The sequence below is a fragment of the Sitophilus oryzae genome, unplaced genomic scaffold (genome assembly GCF_002938485.1).
Source record: "Sitophilus oryzae breed Bouriz unplaced genomic scaffold, Soryzae_2.0 scaffold_2015_pilon_pilon, whole genome shotgun sequence".
Lineage (NCBI taxonomy): Eukaryota > Metazoa > Arthropoda > Insecta > Coleoptera > Curculionidae > Sitophilus > Sitophilus oryzae.
Genome location: NW_022146742.1, coordinates 126,355 through 154,151, shown reverse-complemented (window position 1 = coordinate 154,151; position 27,797 = coordinate 126,355). Strand labels below are relative to the sequence as shown.

At 34.1% G+C, this 27,797-nt stretch overlaps 1 protein-coding gene across 1 annotated transcript in view; it reads left to right on the top strand.

The window, feature by feature from the left end:
* Positions 1-544: 544 nt before the first annotated feature.
* The window catches only part of LOC115884119 (nitric oxide synthase, salivary gland), a gene marked incomplete at its 5' end in the record, with an annotated part of 75,435 nt that continues 48,182 nt past the window's right edge, over positions 545-27,797 (top strand). The window contains 3 exons of the mRNA XM_030902612.1: positions 545-841; positions 17,602-17,696; positions 20,898-21,147. Of these exons, the coding sequence (XP_030758472.1) occupies positions 545-841; positions 17,602-17,696; positions 20,898-21,147 (642 nt within the window). The remainder of the gene's footprint in view (positions 842-17,601; positions 17,697-20,897; positions 21,148-27,797) is intronic.

Sequence of the window (27,797 nt, the reverse complement as noted above, 5' to 3'; positions counted from 1 at the left end):
CAATTAATATATAGGGTGTTCCATTACAAAAAACATAACTTTGATGTGTAACTTTGGGGGACCCCCTGTAGAACTCTACATAATTTTAGAAAATGCTTTAAATTGACTTACATAAGCTCACAAAATTTCACTTCAATACAAACTTTTGTTCTCCTTCCAAAAACCGCGTCGTATATGACGCGCCACCCTGTATAATTCGATTTCAATCAAAATTTTAATGATTAGAATATAAGCAGAATAGATATAGCTTATGCATTAGATTTATTTACGTCAATAAATTTACTTAAGAATGAAATAATTAAGAATTTACTAAAATTACTAAAATAAAAAATTATAAGCAACGAAAAAAAATGAGTAAACATTTTAGTATTTTATCTATAATAATAAATAATATAATATAATAATATATAATACAGAAGGTTTCACATTAATACATTCACAGTAATTGAATTCCGAGGTAAAAGCTTCTGGGCACTGCACTATTACTACTTCATATTGCATAATGTTGTGATATACACTAAATTCTTAAATTGTATGTTTTTAGACTATAGCACTAAATATGGGCTTAGACGTGCGCACCCCTGTGACCCTCTGGAAAGACAAGGCTATGGTAGAGTGTAACATTGCTGTTCTTCACAGTTTTCAAGAGATGGGCGTTACAATCGTCGATCATCACACTGCCTCCGAATCATTCATGAAGCATTTGGAGAACGAAGTTCGCCTACGCAACGGGTGTCCAGCAGACTGGGTCTGGATTGTACCTCCGCTATCGGGATCGGCCACTCCTGTGTTTCACCAGGAGATGGCGCTGTATTATTTAAAGCCATCGTATGAATATCAGGTAAATTTTATTGTAGAGGTCGAGGGAGACGAGGTCATATATGCTTAGTGCATTCTCCGCCGGTGCTGCCACCATCGGACAATACCGTAAACAGGAGACTTAAACTAATATACGGGTTTAAATAGCGAGTAAAAATTCATCTTTTTAGAGGGTGATATTAGGTGTAGAAATTTATTTAAATATTTTTTTATTATATGGTCTAGAGGTTTATAGGTATGCAATTTTACTCAAAGCTTCTTTAAGTCACGTAATTGAACACAAAAAATATATACATATACATTAAGCAATCGTCCTCTGTCTACACGATAATGTGTCATTAGCATAACCCACCATGCTAACTCTGTTGTATCCCATTCGATAACCTTTATTCATCAAAGTCACCTTTTCTATGATGATGTCCATTAAAAGGTTGAATAAGAAGAGGCTAGGGCTATCTCCTTGCCTAATGGTTTTGGTATGTCACGTGTTAGATTACTCCCTGCGTTTACTTGAGTTGTGTTATTGATAGTTAGCTTTCTGATGATTTTCACAATATTACCAGGCACTTCAATATATTTATAACGTCAGATAGGCGCACTTTATCGAATGATTTAATCAAGTCTATGAAACAGATATAGGCGAATATAGTAAACTCTATTGCCATTTCTTTAATTTGTTTAATTATAAATACGGCGTCTGTAGTTGATCTATTTCGTCTAGAACCTTGTTGTTCGTCCCTATTCGTAATTTGTGTCTCGAGTTTTCCTTTCAAAATATTAGTAAGGAGTAAAAAAAGCGATTTTGTGAAATTCATTCCCTAAGACTAATTTTTTTTAAATTCGGATGAGGCAAGTGGGCGTTATTTGCTAGCTAGACTGAGGGACCCTTCCATATTAAAACCTATTCGGCTATTCCTCGCCTATCTCCATGATCAACCCTCAAGTGTGTGTTTTGAAGGGTACACCAACACCAGCATCAAATTATATATGGCCTCAGAGGGACTTCCTAGTGACGCGGATTCCCTGCGTAGGATATATTATCGCTTCCACAACGTATATGGTATTGACTCAGCTGAAGTGGATGCTGATCTTTCTGCCTTCAGGTCCTTCTTTTCAACGGAAAAACTTCAACAGCTTCAGAGAATTAGGGAAAGTCATACCAAGTATTTCTCCAATGGCTCTCCAAATAAAAGTTTTTTTTTTGGTGAAATGACGCGAACAAAGGATCAAGCAACCTCTGAAAAACTAGACGATAGCAAGCTTAGTGTTTTTTTAATTAATATTCAGTTCTTAAGACATAAAACGGATGAATTATATCTTTTATTAGAAGAGCTCAATTTTCCAGAAATTGTTGCCATAACTGAACATTGGTTAAATATGGATGAGCCTGTATTTGTCAAAAATTACACTACAGTAACTTAAATTCAATAGAAGTAACTCATCTCATGGAGGTACTATGATAATATCTACTAACAACGACTTTACGGCAGTAACTAAGTTCGATACTCTAATATCCGAAAAAAAAATTGAATTTTCCGTCGGTTATCATAATGCTTTTGACCTTTATATTATTTGTATTTACAGAACACCTGACGCTGACGTGCATATTTTCAGTCAAAAATTGCTAAGCTTGCTTGAATCCCTACCTATAAAAAGTAAATTAATTTTGTGTGGCGACCTAAATATTGACTTTTCCAGTGTGTGTGCAGCTAGGGAGTCTCTACAGTCCATTTTTCATTCTTTTGGTATACTCATGCATGTTGACTCACCAACTAGAATAACTAAAACTGGCTCTACTACTATAGATTATGTCGTGTCTTTGTTTGACCCGGAATTCGTTGACTGTAGAGTCCTTCACTCAGGTTTCTCTGATCATGAGGCAATATTGACAACGTTTTTGCCACAATCCAAATGCCTAAATACCTCGCGCAAATTGGGCCGTATTTTTTCGGATAAAAATTTTCTAAATTTTCACCACCTATGTCTAACAACTGAGTGGGTTGTCCTCTCGGCTGACGTCGATTCCGAATTTTCTAGATTTATAAATACCTTGTCTAATCTGGCGTGCAAGGCGTTTCCTCTTAGGCCTATCAAAAGTAAGCAAGGTATACCCTGGTCTACGACAGGCTTGCGTATATCTGCAAAAAACATGCGCTCATTATCTTACCTTAAAAAATTCACAGACAGCGTTTTTTTTTTCATAATTACGTGAAACTTTATCGTAAGACTATAAAAGCTGCCTAGGACATTTATTATAATGGGAGACTAGCCAAATCCGGTAATGTTAAAGAGACTTGGGCTATTATAAATGACTTAAGGAATAAGACTTCTTCGTCTGGCACAGTCTTTAATTCACCTGAAGATTTAAACACTTACTTTGTTAATGTGGCTAAAAATTTAGTGAACACCATAACTCCTTCCCATGATTCACTTTCATATCTCCCTAAAGCAAATGGGAATTTACACAGTTTCTTCTTCACGCCCGTAGCATTAGATGAGCTCCGTAGTACAATTAAAAGTATTAAAAATAAATTCTCATCTGGGACTGATGGGCTTACTCTCAAAATGTTCTCTGAACTTCCGGAGTGCACATTAATCTATCTTACTACTTTAATTAATGAGTCATTCCAAAAAGGAGATTTTCCAAACTGCCTTAAGACAGCAATAGTTATTCCTCTGCATAAAGGAGGAGATAAAGATCAAGCTTCGAACTATCGTCCAATTGTGTGTGCTCTCCTGCCCACATTATCTAAGATCACTGAAAGATTGGTTAAAAAAAGACTTCTATCTTTTCTCCTTAAATATAAAATACTTTCTACCCATCAATTTGGATTTCTAAGTAACAGTTGCACAAATGATGCTATGGTCGATCTTTTTAATAATGTATCTAGCCTGAATAACTATCACTCTACAGCTACAATTTTCTGTGATTTCTCTAAGGCTTTCGACTGTGTAAATCATAATATTTTAGTTAACAAATTGCAATACTATGGATTCAGGGGAATGCCGCTCGAATGGCTTAAGTCGTATCTTGGCAACAGAAGGCAGCTTATGAGGATTGATACGTCTATGTCTTCTTGTAAGCCTATAGAATGTGGTGTCCCTCAGGGTTCAGTACTTGACCCTATTTTATTTCTGGTGTTTATCAACGACATTGCAAATCTAGACATTAGTGGTAAAATCTGCCTCTTTGCGGACGATACTGGTTTCACTTTGAGAGGCCCAGATGTTACGGCACTATATAATACAGTATGATCGAATAAAAACGGCGTCAGCGATGGCTATGAAATGAAGATCGCTGTCATTTTATACGTAAATTTATATGGGAAATGTCATCGATCGTCATTTCTAAGCCAACTGGACGCCGTTTTTATTCGATCATACGGTACTATATCCAGTGACTTACGCACCGGTTGCAATTAAATCTTGGTGCGATTCTAATCTCCTATGCCTCAACCTTTCAAAAACTAAAGTTTTGTCATATAAAAGTACTATACAACCTTTTGTACTTAATAACACCATTATTGACGTCGTGGACTCTGTGAGATTCTTAGGACTTGTTGTAGACAACTCGTTAAAATGGGATTTGCACATCGAAGCCTTATCAAAGAAACTAAGCTCTGTCTGTTTTGCGCTAAGATCAGTTTCTTTTAACGGATTAACTTAACTCATCAACCTCTAGAATGGTCTATTATGCCCTTTTTGAGTCGCATCTTCGTTATGCCCTTCCATTCTGGGGTACTTGCTGCGTGACAAAATTTGATTGTATTTTCAAACTTCAAAAGAGAGCAGTTCGATACTTATTGGGACTAAACAGTAGAACCACTGCGAGAATTTCTTTAAAAATTTCAAAATACTGACTCTTCCTTCCTTATTCATTTTTGAATCCGTTTGCTTAATCCGCAAGCACATATTCTCTATTCCGGAAAGGCTTCTTCACAACCATCCACTTAGGAATGCGGAGCACGATAGTTATCTGCCAACCCCGAGCTCAGCACTAGTTAATGGCTCAATACTGTACAATGCCAAGAAAATGTACCATCATTTGCCTTCGAATATCAAGTCACTTTCATTCTTTCCCGCATTTCGCAAAGCTCTGAAATCATACTTACTGGTGAGAGCCCTATATGCGGTAAACGACTTTTTTGTTGATGTTTAATCATGAACAATTTTGAATTTTAAAATTTTGATCATCTCACACACTGGTTAAAGGTCTATTATTTAATATTTAATATGTATAACTCTTGATTTTATGATATATAACATGATTTTATCCATTTACAGTTTTCCTTTTGTAAAATTTTCTAGATACGCCTGTGTGCATTTTTTTGAATTGATTTGTATTGTATGAAATTTTTTTTTATTATTTGTATATTTGTTTTTGTGCTTTTTTGTTTTGTGAATGCTTTGTCGATGAAGGTGTTTTGGCTTTTTGTACAATAAAGCGTTGTTTAATTAAAAAAAGACTATTCAAAAAGTATATATATAACATTTTGTACATAAATTATTTAGTGACATATCAACATAACATTCTTCTTCTTCTTATCACGCCCTCTCCTGCCGAAGGTTGGCGATCCACATGACAATTGTAGCTCTGGAAACTGCAGCCCAGAAGAGTTCCGCAGACGAGCGTTCAAACCATCTTCTTAAATCCTTTAGCCATGAGTTCTGGCGTCTTCCTACTGATCTTTTCCCTTGCACTTTGCCCTCTATTATGAGGCGCAGTATTTCGTATCTACCACCTCTCATCACATAACCCAGGTATTGAATTTTTCTTTCCTTGATGGTGTTCAGTATCTCTTTTTGTTTCTGCGTGCGCTGGAGTACTTCATCGTTAGTAGTCCTTTATACCCATGAGATTCGCAGCATCCGTCTGTATACATACATTTCGAAGGCTTCTATTCTCTTTTCGGTCTGTGAATCCAGTGTCCAACTCTCACATCCATAGAGTAACACAGAGAAGACGTAGCATCTGGCCATTCGAGTTCTGAGTTCCGCACTGAGGTCTCGTCTTGTAAAAAATGATTTGATTCTTACGAAGATTTGTCTCGCTTGCTCAATTCTTGAAGATATTTCTCTTTTCGGGTCGCACTGACTATTGATGTTAGCTCCTAAATACTTTATTGAGGTCATTTGTTCGATTGTTTGTCCCTTGACACGCAAGTGTGCATTTATTGGAGTCTTAAAAAAGACCAATAGTTTGGTCTTGGAGACATTGAGATGCAGTCCAAACATCTCACTATAGTGGACTACGGAATCTATAATGCTTTGCAGTTCTTGTATATCGTTGGCTATTATAACCGTATCATCGGCATATCTGATATTGTTTATTGGGATTCCATTGAACTTGATTCCACCCTGGATTCAATCCAGTGCTTCTCTAAATATAGTCTCCGAGTACAGGTTAAAAAGCAGCGGAGACAAGACGCAACCCCCGTCTGATTTGTATATCTTTCGATGTTGACTGCTTCATCTCAACTACTGCAGTTTGATGCCAATAAAGTTCTGATATGAAACGTAGGTCTTATTCCTCAACTCGGGTTGTTCTTAGAATTTCGATCATCTTCTGATGATTAACACAGTCGAACGCCTTACGATAGTCGATGAAGCATGCAAATACATTCACATTCATGTATTTACACCTCTGTATCATTACAGAGTAATGACACAGGAGTTACATACATACATACATACATACATATACATACAGCCATTACTCGCTGACGAGTATTTGACACGCATCAGAAGATGGTTACGCAAGGCGTTTTCTTTCTTGAGCTTTGATGTGATGTTATCTGTCTACCGCACTCCAGACATTCAAAAATCTCATTGCTTTGTTGCCTCTTTATTTTTTGGTTGTCGCTGTTAACTGACTTTACAGTTCTTCTCCATACCGTTCTATTGTGAACTGCCTCTTCCCACTCATTCTGCTTGTTAATTCCCTTTAAGTTTTTGTTAAGTATTATTTAATAATTTCCTTTCATTTATATAATTTAACCCTAACTAGTTAGCCCTTCTTAGTAACATAAAAATGTGTAGGTACCTGTGTACCGATGTCGAGAATTTAGGGTACCAAAAGAAACATATGGTACGTAAAAAAGGGACTATTTCGGAGAAAGTGAACGGCACAGGGTGCGAGTTCATTGGTTGTAGGCCGTTAATAGGCGAACCGTCAAAATCCGAACCTTTCTGCTTGTATTTTTGTGGAAAATATCCTTGAACTTTTTGAGTTGTCCACCCGGCCTCCTCTTACCTTTTACAAGCTCACCGTAAAGCAGAGATTTTGGTATGCGGTTTTCTTGCATTCTGCATACGTGACCAGCCCATCTTAAGCGGGATTTTGTAATCATGACTTCAATACTCTCGCAGTTAGCTTTTTCAAGGACCGATACGTTTGAGACATGATGGAACTATTTTATTCTTAAGAGTTGTCTAAGATGTCTCTGCTGCAACTTGTTTAATGCGTTCATGTGTCGGCGGTACGGCACCCAGGTTTCGCTTCCATATAACATGGTGGGAATTATTATTGCTCGGTACACTGCAAGTTTCGTTTTTGTGCTCAAGTGATGATTGTAGAAAACCCTGTCTTTTAATTTCCAGAATGCTCTTGAAGCGCTGCTAATCCTGTGCTGAATTTCAGAGTCGATATTGGATTTTTCCGAAATCAAACTGCAGAGATAATTGAATTCCGCTACATATTCCAACAACTAATCTCCGATTTTTATAGCATTGTTGTGATCTTCTGGGGGAGTGCACATGATTTTAGTTTTATCGATGTTCAGCTTAAGTCCCAAGGCCTCGTATGGCCATGTATATGTGTTCAACATTTCTTGCAGTTGCTGTAACGTATTTGCAACTAGAGCACAGTCATCAGCGTATTGAAGTTCTGTGATGAATTTTGTACGTGTTCTTGCCCTGAGTCTTTTTATGATGAACAGACCGCCGGCGCCGTCGTATCTGTATCTAATGCCCAAACCTCTCTCCTGCAGTTTGCTGTCCACTATAATGCAGAGCGCTGCCATGAATATATTGAATAGGAGAGGCTCTAAGACACATCCCTGCCTAACGCCTGTGTTTGTTAGGAAGGGATCGCTCAGTGATCCATGATATGACACTCTTGATTTTTTGTTGTTATGGAGGCTTTTACACATTGTAAGAAATTTGATGGGTACTCCGAACTTTTTCATAATTGCCCAAAGTGCATCTCTGTTCACATAGTCACAGAGTCACACAGGAGTTACCTGTCAACATAGCGGCAAGATATATATCTAAAAATTATAACTGTTGGGTTATTAGTTAGTTAGTAAGTTATTCATTTTCGATACGTAAATATATGCTTAAAATAAAGAACCCTCTCGTCATTTTATAGAGAAAAATATGATAACAAAATTCAATCCTTTAGAGATGGTATAAGAATGATAAAAAGGTAACAATTTTTACACGAGTGAATTTTAAGATATTAACATCCTCAGCTTTTTAGTTCTTGTAGATCTAAAATATTTTAAATTTAGCTAAAAAAAAGAAAATATTAAATTAGTTAACCTCCATTAGATCAATTTTAATCGAAGAAGAGACATATTCGATAGTTATAAAAATCCCAAATTGTAAATAATTAATAATTTACTTTCATATGTGACAGGGTTAATAATGTTTAATAGCAAAATTTTAAATGTATAATTTTGTTAGAGAATATTCAGCTTGCATTGCTTAATTAAGTATATCGCGCGTTAGAGTTAACAATGGTCTGCCGTTATAATAATTTTATAATCACAAAACATCCAAATATGATGCAGTGATGCCTTAATTGGCTTAGAATGAATGATTTCCGAAAATGCCACATTAACTCGGTTCCATTAGGGTCGAGTCTCATATATTACATTATAATATCATTATAGGTAGTTTGTTGCTTTTGTCCGCATTTCAATTTGAATATATGTAAATACTTTAATATCATATGTGTCTGTTTTAATAGAGCTCAGTATTAATGTTTATAAAACTTTATAAAGGATAGTATACTACAGAGAAATATAGGACAATTTTTTAAAGTTTTTGAAATTATGTATTGGTTTTCTGTTTCATATTTTATAGTATTTTTAAGATATTACTTCAGGAATACAAAATTTTCCATGTAGCAGCATACAAAAATAAATATCAGAAAGTGTAAGAAACAAAAGTATAAATTGATATTTTCTAATTCCTTGTGATAATACAGCGCCAATGAGGATTAATTCAAACATGTTGAAAAATATCGAGAAAACTTATTAAGTTAATCCATCTAAAAAACTTTAAAATATTTACAGTTGCTGACAGTTGAGAATGATTATGTCTAATCTGGATATCTCAGAAATATAGGCCTTCTCATATACATATGTATGTGAATAAAAGATACAGTAAACTTAGAAATCGCCAGTAGAAGGTTAGACAGATTTAGTCGATCTAGAACCATCGAGTAGGCATCTGTAGCTCCTAGAATACAAAACTTGAAAATTTTGTTTAATTGCCAACCCAACCTAAAGTATGTACTAGGAAGTATTTCAAGAAAACATTTTAACTTCTACAGGGTGGCGCACCTCATTCGCCTCGGTTGATTATACGAAAACGGAAAAATGTAGAAACAAAATATTTTATGGGTATATGTGGGGAGGCAATATGCACAATTTAAAATTATTTTGAAATATACAGGGTGTCTCAGAACTAAGATCCATACCAAAGTTATATTTTTTCTTATGAAACACCCGGTATTTTATTTCATTTTTGGATTTTTTGGCCCAAAAAAAGACATTTATTACAAGGTTTAAATAAGTTTAAAATCATTGGTTTTTGAGATATTTAAAGATATTTAAATATGCATGCTACAAGAGAATTGATTATCAATACCCTGTACATTACTTTTCAGAATTAATTCTTGTGCTGAATTTAAAGGTAAAAAAATAAACTTTACTGAAAAACGTTATTGTTTCCTTAAATTTATACAGGGGTACCAAAAATTAGTGATATACTTTAAGGATTTATTTTACATAAAAACTTTGTTATTTCAAATGCAACACCCTGTATTTTTTTAAATAAATCGAAGCAGATTCAAATGCTCTTTCAAACTATATTAGGGTTTCCTATACCTATCTATCTCAGATTTTGAATAAAAAGCGATTTTTAAATAAAATCAAGATGGCTGGTATCACCATAGCAATTTTCTAGTGACAGTTAATAACTATTAACTGTCAAAAATATTCAAAATCGACATTAGTTTATAGACTTTATTTAAATCTATACCAGTTTACTTTTATTTAATTGACCTACAATAGTTTAATAAATAATATTTATTAATATGTAGTAGTTCTTTGTTTTATTTTACGATAACTTTGGTACGACTTATACCGGAGATCGAAAACTAATATTTGTAAAACCGCCTCAAATACTGGCTTTTACCGTCAAATCTATGAGATTGCATGATGAGATATAACTGAAGAATGATTCTTTATAAAAGAGCCAATTATGGCAAATTCAACTTCTTCACTTCCAACGACAGGTTTCTACCTGATAGGTTTTTTTTATAAACTACACTACCAATTTTGCGAAACATGCAGGAAATAGGACAAGTAGTTTTTCAAAGTAACGCTTATCAGGAAGATTCCTATTTGGATATCTTTGAGCATTAGCTCTTGAGGCTAAGAAATAATTTTCCTCGCAAAATACAATCACTAGTAACATATCCATTTGTTCCACCAGCAGACATGGCTTTATTTTTTTTCATAAAATAAAGAATACTTACTTATTAAACTATTGTGAGTAAATTTTAGTAAACTGTTTAGATAATAATGTCCATACACTAATGTCGATTTTGAAAATAGTTACTAACTGTCACCAGAAAATTGCCATGGCGATAGCAGCCATCTTGATTGCCATTTTATTTAAAAATCGCTTTTTATTCAAAATCTGAGATAGATAGGCATAGGAAACACTAATATAGTTAGAAAGAGCATTTGAGTCTGCTTCGATATATTTAAAAAAATACAGGGTGTTGCATTTGAAATAACAAAGTTTTTATGTAAAATAAATCCTTAAAGTAGATCACTAATTTTTGGTACCCCTGTATAAATTTAGGAAAACAATAACATTTTTCAGTAAAGTTTATTTCTTTACCTTTAAACTCAGCACAAGAATTAATTCTGAGAAGTAATGCACAGGCTGTTGATAATCAATTCTCTTGTAGCATGCATATTTAAATATCTCCAAATCTAATGATTTTAAACATATTTAACCCTTATAATAAATGCCTTTTTTGGACCCAAGAATCCAAAAATGAAATAAAATACCGGGTGTTACATAAGAAAAAATATAACTTTGAATAGATCTTAGTTCTGAGACACCCTGTATATTTCAAAATAATTTTAAATTATGCACATTGCCTCCCCCCATATACCCATAAAAAATTTTGTTTCTACATCTTTCCGTTTTCGTATAATCAACCGAAGCGAATGAGGTGCGCCACCCTGTATATAGGGTGGCTAGAGCTCTAGTGTGTGTGTGGATCGGGAGGATTTTTTTTTAATAGAACACCCTGTATATTATTGCATTTTTGGCTTCCTTTCAAATTACTTTATATAATCCTAAGATATGAGTAAATATATTTCGATAGTTTCCGAGATATTAATAAATAAATAAATAATATATATGTTCAGCCTTCCTTAAAAGAAAAATATTAAAAATACAAGAAATGCTCTGAAATCAAAACTATGTTAGGTATTTATATATTAGGCTCGAATGGTTTAAGTCGTATCTGAGCAACAGAAGTCAACTGGTGAGGGTGGATACTACGTTGTCTTCTAGCAAGCCAATAGAATGTGGAGTACCACAAGGCTCAGTACTAGGCCCTATATTTTGTTTCTTCTTTTTATTAATGACATTGCTAATATAAACATCAGTGGTAAAATATGTCTTTTTGCGGACGACACTAGCTTCACTTGGGGCAACAAGGATGTCACGGCACTTTATATGATTATATCAAATGACTTAATCGCCATTAAATCTTGGTGCGATTTGAACCCCCTGAATCTCACATTTCTAAAACTAAAGCTTTGTCGTATAAAAACTCGCTGCAGTCTTTTGTACTTAACAACACCACCATTGATGTCGTAAAATCTGTAAAATTCTTAGGGCTTGTTGTAGACAATTCTCTGAAATGGGACATGCATATCGACGCTTTGTCGAAAAAATTATGCTCTGCCTGTTTTGCATTAAGATCTGTTTCTAAGGAGCTTAACTTGTCAGTGGCTAGAACATCTGGTTTGGCAATAGATTGTTTATTATTCACTTCTTGATTCGCACCCCCGATATGCCCTTCCATTCTAGGGTACGTGTTGTGCAACTCAATTTGACCGCATTTTCAAGCTCCAGAAGAGAGCTGTTCGATATTCACTGGGACTAAACAGCAGAACTCATCGCCAGGACTTTTTAAAAAAATTAAAAATATTAACTCTTCCTTCCTTATTTATATTTGAATCCATTTGCCTAATACGCAAGCATGTATCAGCTTCTCAAGAAAGGACATCTCACACTTATCCACTCAGGAATGCGGAGATCTTTCTCAAGATCTTTATCTACCTACCCCACGGGTCAGAGTTAGTTAAAAGTTCAATATTATACAACTCGATGTATACAGGGTGTCCCAGACTGAGCGTGCATTAGAAGTTTCTTGAGAACTACAACATCTAGCTCGGAGATTTTTGCACATCGCAGTTTCACAACGAGATCTATTTATTAAAAATATTTTCAATATGGCGGCACTTCCGGAAATACCAGAATTTGACAGCAACTTTCTTATTTTAAATGGGCGTACCCATTTTTCATTACATACTTAAATTCTATGTAAAATTTGATGAATTTTGATATTAAACACTCTATATCTAACATTGACCGTTTTTGAGAAAAAAAATATTTAAAATTTTTGAACGAAAAAAACTGCTTGTCAAAAACATGTGTATAGCCTAAACGTCAAATTTAGTGATTATCACAGCCACTATGCCATGAAGAGAAAACATGTGGCTATCTATTTTAAAAATTAAATTGTTCGAATGTCATATAATAATGGCCGCAGCTGTCATAGAATTGAGCGATTAATAAATTATCATAAATCATTTTTTCAAATGGAAACCCACTTTTCTTATTTTACTAGTGAAAAGCTTTTCAATTCGTTACTTTTTAACTATACATGTTCCTATACCTAAAATAAATCGTTTTTAAGTTATTTAAGATTTAGTTTTAAAGCGTATATTTTTCTTGATTTTAACTAGTAGCCTAATGACTTTAAACGTCAAGTGATGTAAAGCGGCCCACAAACGGTCAATATTATTGCGCAAATCAGGGTTTACATCGAAAGTTGCACAAAATATTGTGTCAATCAAAAACAGTTTGATTTTTATTGTGCAATAGTGATTAGTTTGTATCGTGTGTGGATATAATTGTACAATAGTTCAGTATATTTTTGTTTTCTCTGCGTGTTTGTCTCGCTGCTATTTAGAATATTTAGATCAGTGGTTTGTCAGCAAATATGGGATCAAAAGCAAAAAAGGAATAAAGACGATGTATTATAGAAGTCATCGAAATTGTACCATTCTTTGCCAGCTTTATGAAATACAAAAATCAAAGAATATAGCAACAGAAATAAAAAAAAGTGAACAATATGATGAACTACTAGGGAAATATAAGGAAAAATTCCCAGACGCTGATAGAAAACAATAGCAGCTTGTTTTTTCTTATTCATGTTAACCAAAGTGCAAAACGGAACTAGTTATTGAACAAATTTATTGTACTGTTTGGAGATAACTAACAATTTTATTGAGCAATATTATTGCGCAAACATATTGACCATCTGTGGGCCCCTTAAAACAATAGATCTGGCCTATTGTGACGCTCTGTTCAAAAAGCAACATCATTTCCGAGCCAACTGTGCGCTGTTTTTTTTTTTGATCAAACGGAATATTAATAACAGAGTAGATAGATCGCCGAGTAGCGACAGAAATCGTCGGCTCTTTTGATGTGGTTTGACCAAATTTTCTTTCTCTCTCTTTTGACGTGTTTAACAGATAGACTACGTATTTAACTGCTCAACTTATGAAGTGGTCCTAGAAACATGGTATACACTGCTCATAATTTGAAGTGGAATTAATTATAAAGTTGTATACATATTTTTTTTTGTTATGTTTTATCCTTATTTCTAAATTTGAATGTATAAAATATCTTACAGCTAATAAATAATTAAAAAAACGATTTGTTGCCTGAGGTATACTTAAAATAAAGTGTATAGAGATATTTGATAAATGGCAACAGTGGCAACTTCGCTTCTTCATATAACAGATAACATACTTAATACGCGCAGCCGCAAAGAAAATTGAAAACGGGACTGTCGCTACTCGTCGGTTTACTTACTCTGTTAATAATATCAACTATTAGATATCACTAAAGAGCGAAAATACGAGACATATTTTTATCAATACACTTTGTAAACTCTTAAGCAGGCAGTATTTATAATATAGGAAATTCACATAATTCGTTTTCTGACAGAAGGAAATACAAGACGCTATGTCAAAGGAAGCTAGATAAAATCAAGAAAAATATACGTTTTCAAATTCAATAACTTAAAAACGATTTATTTTAGGTATAAGAACATGTATAATTAAAAAGTAACGAATTGAAAAACCTTTTCATTGGTGAAATAAAAAAGTGGGTTTCCATTTGAACAAAATAATTTATGATAATTTTTCAATATCTCAATGACATCTATCGCCCTTGTTATACGACATTTGAACAATTTAATTTTTGAAATAGATAGCCACATGTTTTCTCTTGATGGCATAGTGGCTGTGGTAATCACTAAATTTGACGTTTAGGCTATACACATATTTTTGACAGGTAGCTTTTTTCGTTCAAAAATTTTAAATACTTTTTTCTCAAAAACGCTCAATGTTAGATATAGAGTGTTTAACATCAATATTCGTAGAATTTTACAGAGAATTGAAGTATGTAATAAGAAATGGTGGCACCTATTTAAAATAAGAAAGTTGCTGTCAACTTCCGGTATTTCCGGAAGTGCCACCATATTGAAAATATTTTTAATCGATAGATCTCGTTGCAAAACAATGATGTTCAAAAAATCTCAGATCTAGATATTATGGTTCTCTAGAAACTTCTAATGCACGCTCAGCCTGGGACACCCTGTATACAACTCGATGTATATAAAAAATGCACAATCACCTGCCATTTGAAATCAAATCCATAACATAATTTTCTTCATTTCGCAAAGCATTGAAATTTTATTTACTAGACAAGAGGTCGATCAGCGAACCCACTAGACCCCCAGTCATTAATGTTAACTCCGAGAAAATTCCTGAAATAGACGTAGAAGAAATAAGAAAAGCCCTGTCCCAAATGAAAAATAACAGAACACCGGGAGAAGACAGAGTAACAACCGAAATGTTCAGATCTGGTGGACAACTTCTACTGCAGAAGATGATGGAAATTGTTAATAGATGCATTATGGAACAAAGAATTCCAGAGCTATGGCAAAACTCAACAATCACTCTCATTCACAAAAAGGGTGATAACACCAGACTCGACAATTATCGTCCCATCAGCCTGCTCTCGCACTTCTACAAAATATTCACAAAGGTGCTGACAAATCGCCTGTCAAACAAATTCGACTTCTATCAACCCTCGGAACAGGCAGGTTTTAGAAGTGGATATAGTACTGTGGATCACCTTCAGACAGTCCGTACTCTCATAGAGAAAAGCACCGAATACAACTTCCCTATATATGTCGCCTTTGTGGATTATGAGAAGGCTTTCGACTCTATAGAGCTACACGCCATCCTCGATGCCCTACAAAATGCCAGAATAGACTACAGATACTCGGGCATAATATCATCTATTTACAAATCAGCTACAATGACTGTCAAACTGGATGACATAAATATCACAAATAAAATTAAAATGGAAAGAGGAGTCCGATAGAGAGATACTATTTCCCCCAAACTTTTTACACTGGCCCTGGAGGACGTATTTAAGAAGTTGAACTGGGACAAGAAGGGTATTAGGGTAGATGGTGGAATGCTTAACCACTTGCGCTTCGCTGATGATGTCGTTGTCCTGGCCTCATCGTTAGAAGAACTTCAAACAATGCTCGAACAACTTCACCACACATCTGCGCAAGTAGGTTTAAAAATAAATTTGTCTAAAACTAAAACCCTAAATGAAAATGAAGAGCAAGTTATTGTTAATGGACAAAGGATTGAAAAACGTTAAAGAGTATATATATCTAGGTTATGCCATAAAACTCGGCAAGGAAAATCAAACAACCGAAATTTCTAGAAGGATTAAACTCGGATGGGCAGCTTTTGGTAAACTTAACTTTATATTCAAAAGCAAAATCCCAAATAGCCTAAAAAGAGACGTTTACAACAAATGTGTCTTGCCTGTCATGACCTATGGTTTGGAGACTATGACGATGACGGCACGAAGTGTGAACAGGTTACGAGTGAGCCAAAGAGCTATGGAAAGAGCCATGATGGGTATCAGTCTTCGCGACCACATTAGAAATGAAGACATTCGCCGACAGACGAAGATAACGGACATCGTAGAGAGGATAGCTAACTCTAAATGGTCTTGGGCAGGACACATGGCCAGACAGTCCGAGGAAAGATGGGCAAAAAGACTTCTTTGCTGAAGGCCACGCCTATCAAAACGCCCAGTCGGCCGACCTCCTAAAAGATGGACTGATGATATCTAAACCGTAGCCGATAAGAACTGGATGAGGAGGGCACAGAATCGAAACGAATGGAAGAAACTAACAGAGGCCTACATTCTGCAGTGGATGAGTAATGGCTGAGAAGAAAGAAAAAAAAAGACAAGGGTTAAGGGTTTCTACGCCGTAAATGACTTATATTTTGATAATCGAATTTGATCTTGTAAACACTGGTCTAATATTTGCTATTACTATATTTACTATAAACTTACTAAATATTTTCGAATCCTATTTTTATTTTTTTATTCTTGGACATTGTAAACATTTATAAATGTTTATTTTAAACAATAAGACCGACAATGTAATTTGTATACTTGTTTTGTGTTCTCTTTTGTTTGTTGACTTGTTTTGTTACTTTGTTACTGTTTGTATTTTATGTAATTTACCTTTGTCTACAAATTGTAAAATTTTTTGACAATAAAGGCATTTATTTTATATTTACTTTAGACGGCCTGTACTTTCTTTGCTATAAATAAATATGGTAATGGTAAATCAAACAGAATGTTCAAAATCCTACGCCAAGCTTTCTAACATATAAAATAGTTTTTCTTCGTATTTCAAATTGAACACCCTGGAGAAATGATGGAGAAATAAAAAATGAACATTCTTTGTATTTAAAGTATTTCAAAATTTTTAACGGTATCGCAGATATTCGCGGTTATATTTTTCATATTTTTCATATGGCATTTTCCACAGTAAATTTTTATCAAAGATTTTTTACCCATTGATTTTTTTCTCGTATTTTACTGTTGAGAGAGCCATATGAAATAATACTGCGGGTATCTGCGAAACAACTAAAAAATTTGAAATACTTAAATTTGTGTATAGTATGTTCATTTTTTAACTCTCCATCTAATAAAGTAATAATAAAGAAGAAAATATATCAAATTTGACTGAATGAATTTTGTCTAATAAATAAACAGTAATATTTATTATTCTGTTATTATTATACATTTACATTACATAATACTATTATTTTTTAATAGGAAGCTGCATGGAAGTGTCATATATGGAAGAAAGGTCGAGATTCTGGCAAAAGCACCAAACCTAGAAGAAAGTTTCATTTTAAACAGATCGCAAGGTAAATAAAATATTTTTATGTGTGTTAAATAATAAATCTATTTATTGTTTACCGATTAATATACAATATAAATTTACACTACTATTAAAAAATATAAAATTTTAAAAATTGCAGATATTTCTATTGTCACATTACAAAATTACGTTCTCTCTTTATAATACTTATCTTCTTAAATATGACTGGAAAAATTTTACCCTATTTCAAGAATAATATTTGTTGCACCTACAGTTTTCAGATTGCATTGAAAATGACCTTTGTATTAAATCAATCGCATTTTTTGTTGCTAAATTGAAACCCTTCGTCACTGCGGGTAGTTTTAGAAATGTGTGATATATATATACAGGGTGAGAGTTTCCTACGATATTCTCTATGGGTATCTCGGAAACTACTGAAGATAGAGAGTCGGTTAAATGGGGATAAAATTGCAGTTTCGTATGGTCATACATATGCGCCTTTCAGATTTTTGAAAAAGTTCATGGCTTACTAGATATTTCGAAAAAAACAAATTTCGGCTATTTTAAAAATTGTCTCAAATTCCATTATAACCTATTTTATACAAAAAATTTTCAGATAAAAGTTGTAGATAATCGCATCCTTAATGAGACTGTGTCCTCCGCTTTTTTCTAAAACCTGTCATTTTTGACATATGATACAAATATATGTTTTTTTTAAATGGAAACCATAGTTGACCATGACTTCATAAAAAGCGCCATTTTTTAAGCTTTTTATCGATATAAGCTATAATATTTTTTTTTTCGAAAAATTACTGAGTTATAGCCAATTCTTATCATTTCTAAACAATTTCACTTAGTTAGCCATGAAAACAAGTTTATTCGCCGTTGCTCTCAGAAATGTGAAGCTGTCACTTCCAAACTATGTAAATTAAAATAAACAAAAATTGTAAATATGAATTTTTCAAATGAAGAAAAGCGTGTAGATACTCGCGGATCAATAGAGTGGTTCCAACATGACTTTCATTATGACCCCACCCCTATAATTATTAAAGAAATATTAAAAATTATTTATATGATAATTATGCAAACTCAGGGTTGGAAGAGGCGGACCAATTTTATGGCCTTCCTCGATCACCTGACCTATACATTTTAAATTTTTTTATGCGGTATGGTTAACAATAAGGTTTACAAAAACGTATGAATTAAGAGAGGCATTCGAAGTGGCGGGCAGTACGAGAGAAGTTTAATTAAGTCGACCGGTCCTTCTGTGAGAATAGGTAGTAATTCAGTTTTAAAAAGATGCAACTCAAAACAATGCCGGATTTTTTGAACATTTTCTAAAATGACTTAAAGTGTATGTAGTGATATTATTTTTTAAGTCTTAGTTTGTGTAATGTAAATTGTAAAGAACCGTTTAATAATGTGTTTTGCCTTTTTATAAATTATAAATCATAACCGAATAAGAATAACATGCAATCTAAGTGAAATTAGTCAAGAAAGATCAGAATTGGCTATAACTAAATTTAACTTTTCTAACATGTCTTGAAAACCGTCCTCTAAAAAACGTAACATGTAACATTCACCGGTCAATGTATCCTAGAAAATGTATGGTCAAGAAAAGATGAATCGATAATCCTACACGTTTTTCTTCATTTGAAAAAATCATATTTACAATTTTTGTTTATTTTAATTTACAAAATTTGGATGTAACAGCTTCACATTTCTGAGAGCAAAGATTAACGAACGAGATGAAACATGTTTCCATGGCTAACTAAGTGAAATTGTTTAAAAATTATAAGAATTGGCTATAACTCAGTAATTTTTCAAAGAAAACATATTATAGCTTATATCGGTGAAAAGCTGAAAAAATGGCGCTTTTTATGAAGTCACGGCCAACTATGGGTTCCATTTAAAAAACATATGTTTGTGTCATATGTCAAAACTGACAGGCTTTAGAAAAAAAAACGGAGGACACAGTCTAATTTAGGATGTGATTATCTACAACTTTTATCTGAAAACTTTTTGTCTAAAATAGCGTATAATGGAATTAGGGACAATTTTTTAAATAACTTGTTTTTTTCGAAAATTGTTTTTTTCGAAAAATAGTAATAAATTAGTAAGCCATGGACTTTTTCAAAACTCTGAAAGGCGCATAGACCCCACAAAACTGCAATTCTTTCCCCATTTAACCGACTCTCTATCTCCAGTAGTTTCCGAGATACCCATAGAGAACATCGTAGGAAACTCACCCTGAATATATACCATTCTTTTCTAAATTACAATATTTCTATACAACACGATGAATATTAATATTACATGGGTGTGTCCCATAGATACATTAAAATAATGGAGGGGATCAATGACCTAATACAGATTCGTGTTCTACGAGGTCGGTTCTGTTTGGTGCAAAAATTACCTAGGTGAAAAATGCACGTAGAATGTAGAATGAGTGAGAGGGGGGCTAATCAATGCGAGCTTAAAGATCTATTGTGCCCCCTTCGTTGACATTACACAGTCTATAACCCATCATACCTCTGTTGTAGAGGGGACAGGGTATTTCCCATCCTCCTCTGACAACAGATGTTTTTCCTCCGAAGGTACACACCCTTCCAACGGTTGGAGGTTGGCCCTCAGTGCCCTACACAGTCGAGGAGCTTGCCTCCGGCTGAGATACCCGTGAGGTGGAGGCTGGAGGAACTGTCTCCATTTTCACCGCCTCTTTAACTTGGTCTCTCCTTAGACCTGATACCGGTGTTGTCCGGTATCTATAATAGAGGATATGCCCCTCTTCCTCTATTGCCTCCTTGGATTTGAGGTCAATTCCTATTGTGAGGACCTGACCATGACCCTCATCCCTCGAGTTCATGACTCGCCAACTCGATATCCTTACATTGAAGATGGATAAGGCTCAGCAGGTAGGTGGTGTCTTTCCTCTTGCTCCTCGGCAAAAAGGCCGTGATGGTCGCCCCTTTAGGGATGTTTTCTCCCTTCATTGTAACCAGTTCCAACCCCTGCCAATTTTTAAGCTTGGGTGCGATTTCCACCAACCAATTCGCCAATTCTTGAGATACACAATCTATGAGGATCATGCCCACCTGAAAGTGTATCCCCGCAAAACGTCTTGCTACCTAGGCCGTTTTGACTCTAACTCCTTCAATTAATAGAGAATCTAGGATACACTAAAAAAATCGAGCAGTTATTTCTGAACCAAAAAACTATTACATAGCTAATACAAGTTATATTATAGGGCGGTCAAATTTACATCCAAATTGTTTGGTCGAGCTCTATCGCGAAGAATCAAGGCCACAGTTCTATATGCAACAGAAACTGGAAAATCCGAAAACTACGCTAAAAAATTGGGCGAAATTTTTGGTCACGCTTTCAACGCACGAGTTTATTGCATGGACGACTACGATATTTCCAACATAGAACACGAAGCTTTATTGTTGGTTGTTACGTCGACATTTGGAAATGGAGATCCGCCGGAGAATGGCCAAGTAAGTATTAATGATATTTTATACTAGTAGTTGTTTAAAGTTTTTGTTCATTATTCTTGTTGGGGATTTATTTTTATATTAATGTTAATCATTAAGCAACCAGCACACTCATCGAATATGTATTTCCTCTCTTTTTTGTAAAATTGTCACTCTAAAGTTTATATAACTAAATCGCTGTTTTTTTAAAGAGATGTTACTTGTCTTGTCTTTCATTCAATTCATTATTCGAATTCTCAGAATGTCGTTAACAAAAGTTTTATCTTAAAATAAAATTTTAATCAATCACATTTATTTATCCCCATCATTTACCGGATTAATAATACAAAAATTACAGTTCAATTACAAACAATTCATTATTTATAATGATTTACGGTAATTTTATTAAATTATACGAATATTCTCTGTGATTATTGGTTTGAAGAAAATATGACAGAACCTCCAATGAAAATGCGAGTTACCAACTCTAAATTTTAATTCTGAACTAGCAAATGAGCTAGATGCTTTGTCTAGACCGTTATTCAGAAGCTACAAACCTAGCGATGAAAATATGCATGAAAATTTACTTCCTAGCACACAAGCAGACCATTGTTAGGCCGGATTCGATCGCGCGACAAAGATCTTGCACCTAATCGCAAATAGGTACGTGCCCACTGACAAGATTTCAGTAGTGACCGATTTTAATCGGGCGATATTAGTCGTACGCGATGCTGCTTGTACCGTCTTTGGTCGGCAGTCGGCAGTTATTTCTTCCACTGTCACACATTTTGTGTAATTTGTATCTCGTTTGGAAATATACGCCCGCACCATGTTACATAAGAGGTTAAGCTGTCTTTCGACATGCGTGTCGAAAGAGGCCGCGTGTCACGACCTTGATTTTTTACTCCCAACGCGCGTAATGAAGTTTCACTTCAAAAAGGAGAACAGAGACACGCGGACACATTTTACATATTTAAACAATGCTGTGAGTGTATGATTTATTTCTGTCTGATCTGATGATGCTCGTATGAGCGAAAGACGTGTCACATAGCTTATATGCCGTGGTTTAATTTTAATAAAATTGTATGAGACCGAGACTTTGAGTCTTTTTTCTTCTTTTTCACTTGATAGTTCTAGGGATTTTATGAGAGAGGAGAAATTAATCACCGCGACATAGATGTATTGTGCCCCTTTTTCTTGGATTATAAATCATCATACAGGTCCCAGGGCTTTGACAAAATTCAGTATATGAGACGGTTTTGCAGAGGTTAATCTCCGATATCAGTCGTACTAAAGTTTATGGCACGAATAGTTTTCTTCTCAGCGTACTTAGTTGATGTGTTCTAGTGTTTCACCATTTTTCTCACAGAATCTGCATTCGCCGTCTTTTTTAGCTTCAATCTACTGAGGTGTTCATTAAGGAGACAGTGTCCTGTTAAAAACCCCGTGACAATCGGAAGATTGTTCTTAGTTAAATCATGGAAAACCTTATATTTTTCTCGATCGTAAGTCCTGAGAAATTTCTTCAAGGGTTTTAGACCACTGGATTCCAATTCCAGTGTTGATAGTTACTCTGCAATATAAATATGTCCAGAAAGAAGGATGGCGTGTCCTTGCTCGTTGCACTCATATATGCATTTGTAAGGAAACGTTTCCGCACAATGATTTCATCGATGTTCCCTCATCATAAATGGGAACGTTTTTTCTATTACAACACTAGCTGTGTTCCACTTGGTAAGTCAAAAAATAGTTTTCTTTAGTAAATCTGATAAAATAACGTTTAGAGAGGTTTACGGATGTTTTCTAAAGTCAGGCGTCTAAATGCTAAACCCGTCAAGTCACACATTTTTGAAAATTGAGTTCTATACACCATTTTATTCGTTATCCAAAGAGCAATCAAATTTCATAATATTTTCTTGCAAATATCGACATTACCTATCTATAAAATATTTAGTATGGAAAATCTCTAGTCTAAATGCAAAAAGCGACAAGTCCTATCAGAATTAAAGTTCAAACACCGACATGTGCCTCGTTAGCCAATAGAAATGAGTTAGTCAGATCATGTGACAATGTGACCTGATTAACTAAGAAAAGTGCAGAAGTTTTGTTCTGCTGAAAATTTAAATTTTGATTTGGTTTGGTTGTTTAATCCTAGTTAAAAGCTAAGTGTATTATTATTTCTTGCCTCCTTTTGTTTATCTTCCAATAAAGTTTCAATAAAATAACACAATCCATTTTATTTTGATTACATTCAACATCGTTTTTAGTCAAAACCCGACATGTCACAGCTCTTTACATGCAAAACCCGACATGTCCAAATTAAAATCCCAATTTTTAAGAAAGCTCCCTGAATTAGATCTTTATGCATGATATTTTCAAAAAATAATGCGTCGGATAAATTCGATACTTTAGATTTATTATTTTTTTAACATTTATAATATTTTAAATTATTTTTTGTGTTTTCTGTAAAATATCTTTCAATGGACTTGTCGGGTTTTGCATTTAGACGCCTGAAGTACCGTATGATCGAAAAAAAAATGGCGTCCAGTTAGCTTGGAAATGACGATCGATGACATTTCCCATATAATTTTACGTATAAAATGACAGCGATCTTCATTTCATAGCCATCGCTGACGCCGTTTTTATTCGATCATACGGTACCTAATACTTCACTTTCTTTAAGAATATGAGTTAATTAAATTAATCACCTGATAGAGTTTATTTAAACATTCATATTTTAAAACACCCATGTCCAAATCTTAATCCCAGGTAATTTTTATTCAATTTAATATTTTTATAAAAATCGATATCCAAAAAAATCAATGAAAATTTTAATGTGTCAAAAAATTTTTTACTGCCTATCCTTTAACATTTTTAACAAATTTTCTCTATAAGCTTAGGTAATCCGTATTTTATTTCTACTTTTAACAATTACGGCAATTGGTACTCGTTTTTAGCAAGCCCAGTTGCGGGAAATAAAATCTAGTTTAATAAATGCGATTTAAAAGAGGTGGATCTCTATTCAAATTACCAACCGGTTTCGTATACGCAGAGTGCCGTAGCTTTGAAGTGGGCTTAATGCATTTTTCAATTAATTGCCAAAGTTGCCCTTTATTGTCTTTGGCTATTTTAAAGTGGATTTGGATAAATTGAGCTTAACGTACTGCCCGTTTTTCTGTCATACAATTTTAAATTAAAAAAATAGATTTGAATATAAACAGAATAAATCTATGTGATGTGATTAGTATTGTTTATGAAACTCTTAAAATATATTTAGTATTATCTTTTTAATTTAAATTTAATATTAATTTATTCTATTATTTATTGTATACGCATATGTGGTACTAGGGAGGTTATTCCAAAGGGCTGAAACACGCCTGCGTCAATTAACCTTGAACCACAATACACTTTATTTTAAATCTTCAAAAGTTCCTACCAATTCGTTACCGTTTACTCGTGCGAGTAATTATTCCTGATCCAGATACAGGGTGGCCACTCAGGAGAAGACTACAGCCCCCCAAGGTAAGCCGACCTTGTACCACGTGTTTTATTTTAGCAGGAATTTTTATTTTATCGAGTATATTAAAAACAATCAATCATTTCTTTATTTTCTTTCTAAATCTTTTTCTTGGTCGTTCGTAGCCGGATAACGCCGAACATAGCGAACTTTTGAAAGTAAAAAAAAAAGTTATTTTTTTCTCTCTCCTATTTTTCTTTTTTTTGCATTTAGATTTTCTATCAATCTCTATTTTCTTACATTCATTTCTATAAAAAGTTTACATTAACTACAGTTATATATTTCCCTAAGATTTAAATTTTCATCTTTTTCCTTTTTTTCTCTCTTCGATATTCTTATCAGCGCAAGACAGCATCGCCAGTCCCATTCCGCGCCTGACCATTTTCGATTCCACCGATTTGCGCGATAGCCAGCGGACATTCTATCGATGGTCAGTACTGGTCAGTAGTAATTGCGTCGTCCAAGGGAACTGTTCACCAAATCAATAATTTTACTGATAAGCATACGCACTTATCTGTTGTTATTTTTATATTTATACTACGAAGGAGATTCAAATAAATAATATTATTTTGTACTTTATTTCATAATTTAGTAATTATGGCTGAACAAATACGCTTAAGAAAACTGAAAAGCAATAGAAGTAATTCTATTTCAGAGATTCAGTATTTATTACAGTTAGCAGAACGTACCAAATCTGATAAATCAGTTCGCAGTTTATTTAAAGTTAGATGTGCAGAACTTGATGCTCTCAAAGATGACTTAATAAAACAGCATCAAAATATTATTTCTAGTCTTGCAAATGAAGCTAACACCGATTTAGAACCAGAAAATGTTATAAGAACAGCATTTTTTAATGGTTTTTATGTCGTAAAGTCCATGTACGTAGACTTATGCGAAATTGATACTGCAAATTCGCAAAAAATGTTAAATTATTCTATGAATGCTACTACTTCAGGTACTTCTAATGAACATAATTATCATATAAAACCTCCAAATTTAGATATTCCTAAATTTAATGGTGATTATAGAACTTTATCTACATTTATCGATCTCTATATATAATGCTCTTATACATAATAATCCAACATTAACGCCAATAGAAAAATTTCGTTACCTTCTTTCGTTAGTCGAGGGTAAACCATTGGGTGTTGTTAGTAGCCTGCCAATGACTTCAGACAATTATCAAACCACATATGATAACTTTGTTGATCGATACAGTAACGTAAGATTTCGAGCGCAATCGCATTGGTATGCTATTAAAACTGCCCCTAAAGCCATTCGCGATCAACCTGAATCTCTTAGAAACCTTTTGGACACATTTTCACAAAATCTCGCCTCTTTAAAAAATTTAAATTTTCCAGTTGAATCTTGGGACTTCATAGTAGTTAATATGTTGTTGGAACGGGTTGCTGATGATTTAATTACAAGGCTTGAACTTTCTCTTGCCTCAGGCACAATACCAAAATTTAAAGAATTATTTGAATTTTTAGAAAAATGTTGTAAAACTTACGAATCTCTTAATCTTTCTTTACCTTTAATTATTAACAAACGATCAAATAAAATTAAATCGCCATTACGATCTCGTCGTACTACTTCTCTTTTGGCCAAGCAAACAAAAAATAATAATTCCGGATCTTGTTTACTTTGTAACGAAATGCATTCGTTATATAATTGTTCAACTTTTTTAAGTAAAACTCCTCAAGAAAGGTATCAGCTTTCCAAAAGGGCACATCTATGTGTTAACTGTTTAAGTAATATTCATTCTACGCAAAATTGTAAATCAGCTATGTCTTGTCGTAAATGTAATCAACGTCATCATACTTTTTTGCATTTTTCTTCAAGTAATATAGAACGCGCCGCTCATAGTCCCGAATCAACTTTACCTTCAACTTCTCGTGAAAATAACTTTAATAATAAACCTCACTCTTCTGGTACACCTTCTAAAACTGTAATTTCAAATCGCGATGATAATTCTTCGTTGAATCAGAGCTTCGCTGCGACAGGCTTGTTATCTAAATCCACATCAGTTCTATTAGGAACCGCGATTATCGAAGTCTTAGATAAGTTTGGTATATATCAATGCGATGCTTGCTTGATCCTGGAAGTATGACTTCATTTATAACAGAGAAGTCTGCTAATACTCTTGGTTTGCCAAAGGAAAGGGGACTTTATGAAATTCAAGGTCTTGATAATATGGTTACAAACTCCGGGCAAGCTACCGTTACACTTTCATTTCGACCGCTTAATTGTCCGGAATCAGTACTTATTACTGACGCTATTGTTTTACCTAAAATTTGCGATAGCTTACCTACTGCAATTTTGCCAGCTTCTTCTTGGTCTCATCTTAGCAATTTGAAACTTGCTGATCCGAAGTTTTATGAACCTGGTCCTATTGATATTCTGCTTGGTGCTGATGTATACACAAAAATTATCCTAAACGGATGTGTTCGAGGGATTAACGGAGAACAAGATCTTTTAAACACAATTTTTGGGTATGTTCCAGTGGCTAGAATACTTACATTTTGTGAATCGTTTACAGTAACTTCATTTTTTTGTAATTCGCATAAAATTAATACTGATGATATTCTTACAACATTTTGGGAATTAGAGTCGGTTCCTCTTTTGCCTATGCTGTCAGATAATCTTTTTTGTGAAGAACATTGCTTAAAAACATACCAGAGAAATTCCGATGGAAAATTTGTAGTGCATCTACCATTCCGCAATAACTTTCCTACTTTCCCCGATATTCGTCAACTTGCTGAACAGCGATTTCTATCTTTAGAACGTCGTCTATTAAAAGATCAAGAATTGTATAAATCTCATTGTCAATTTATGAAAGAATATCTTGATTTAGGACATATGAAACCTATCAGTCATGAAACTGAGTTATCTTCCGCTTCGTATTATATTCCGCGTCATTGCGTTTTCAAGCCTCAAGCTAGCTCAACCAAATTGCGAGTAGTTTTCAATGGTAGTGCCAAGCTTTCTAACCAAACTTCTCTCAACGATCATTTGTTACCGGACCCAAACTTCAAAAAGACATTGTTGAACTCTTAATTCAATTTCGCTTTCATGTGTACTTTTATATACAGATATTAAAATGATGTATCGCAATATATTGATCACTTCTTCTGAACATCAGTATCAAAGAATTGTT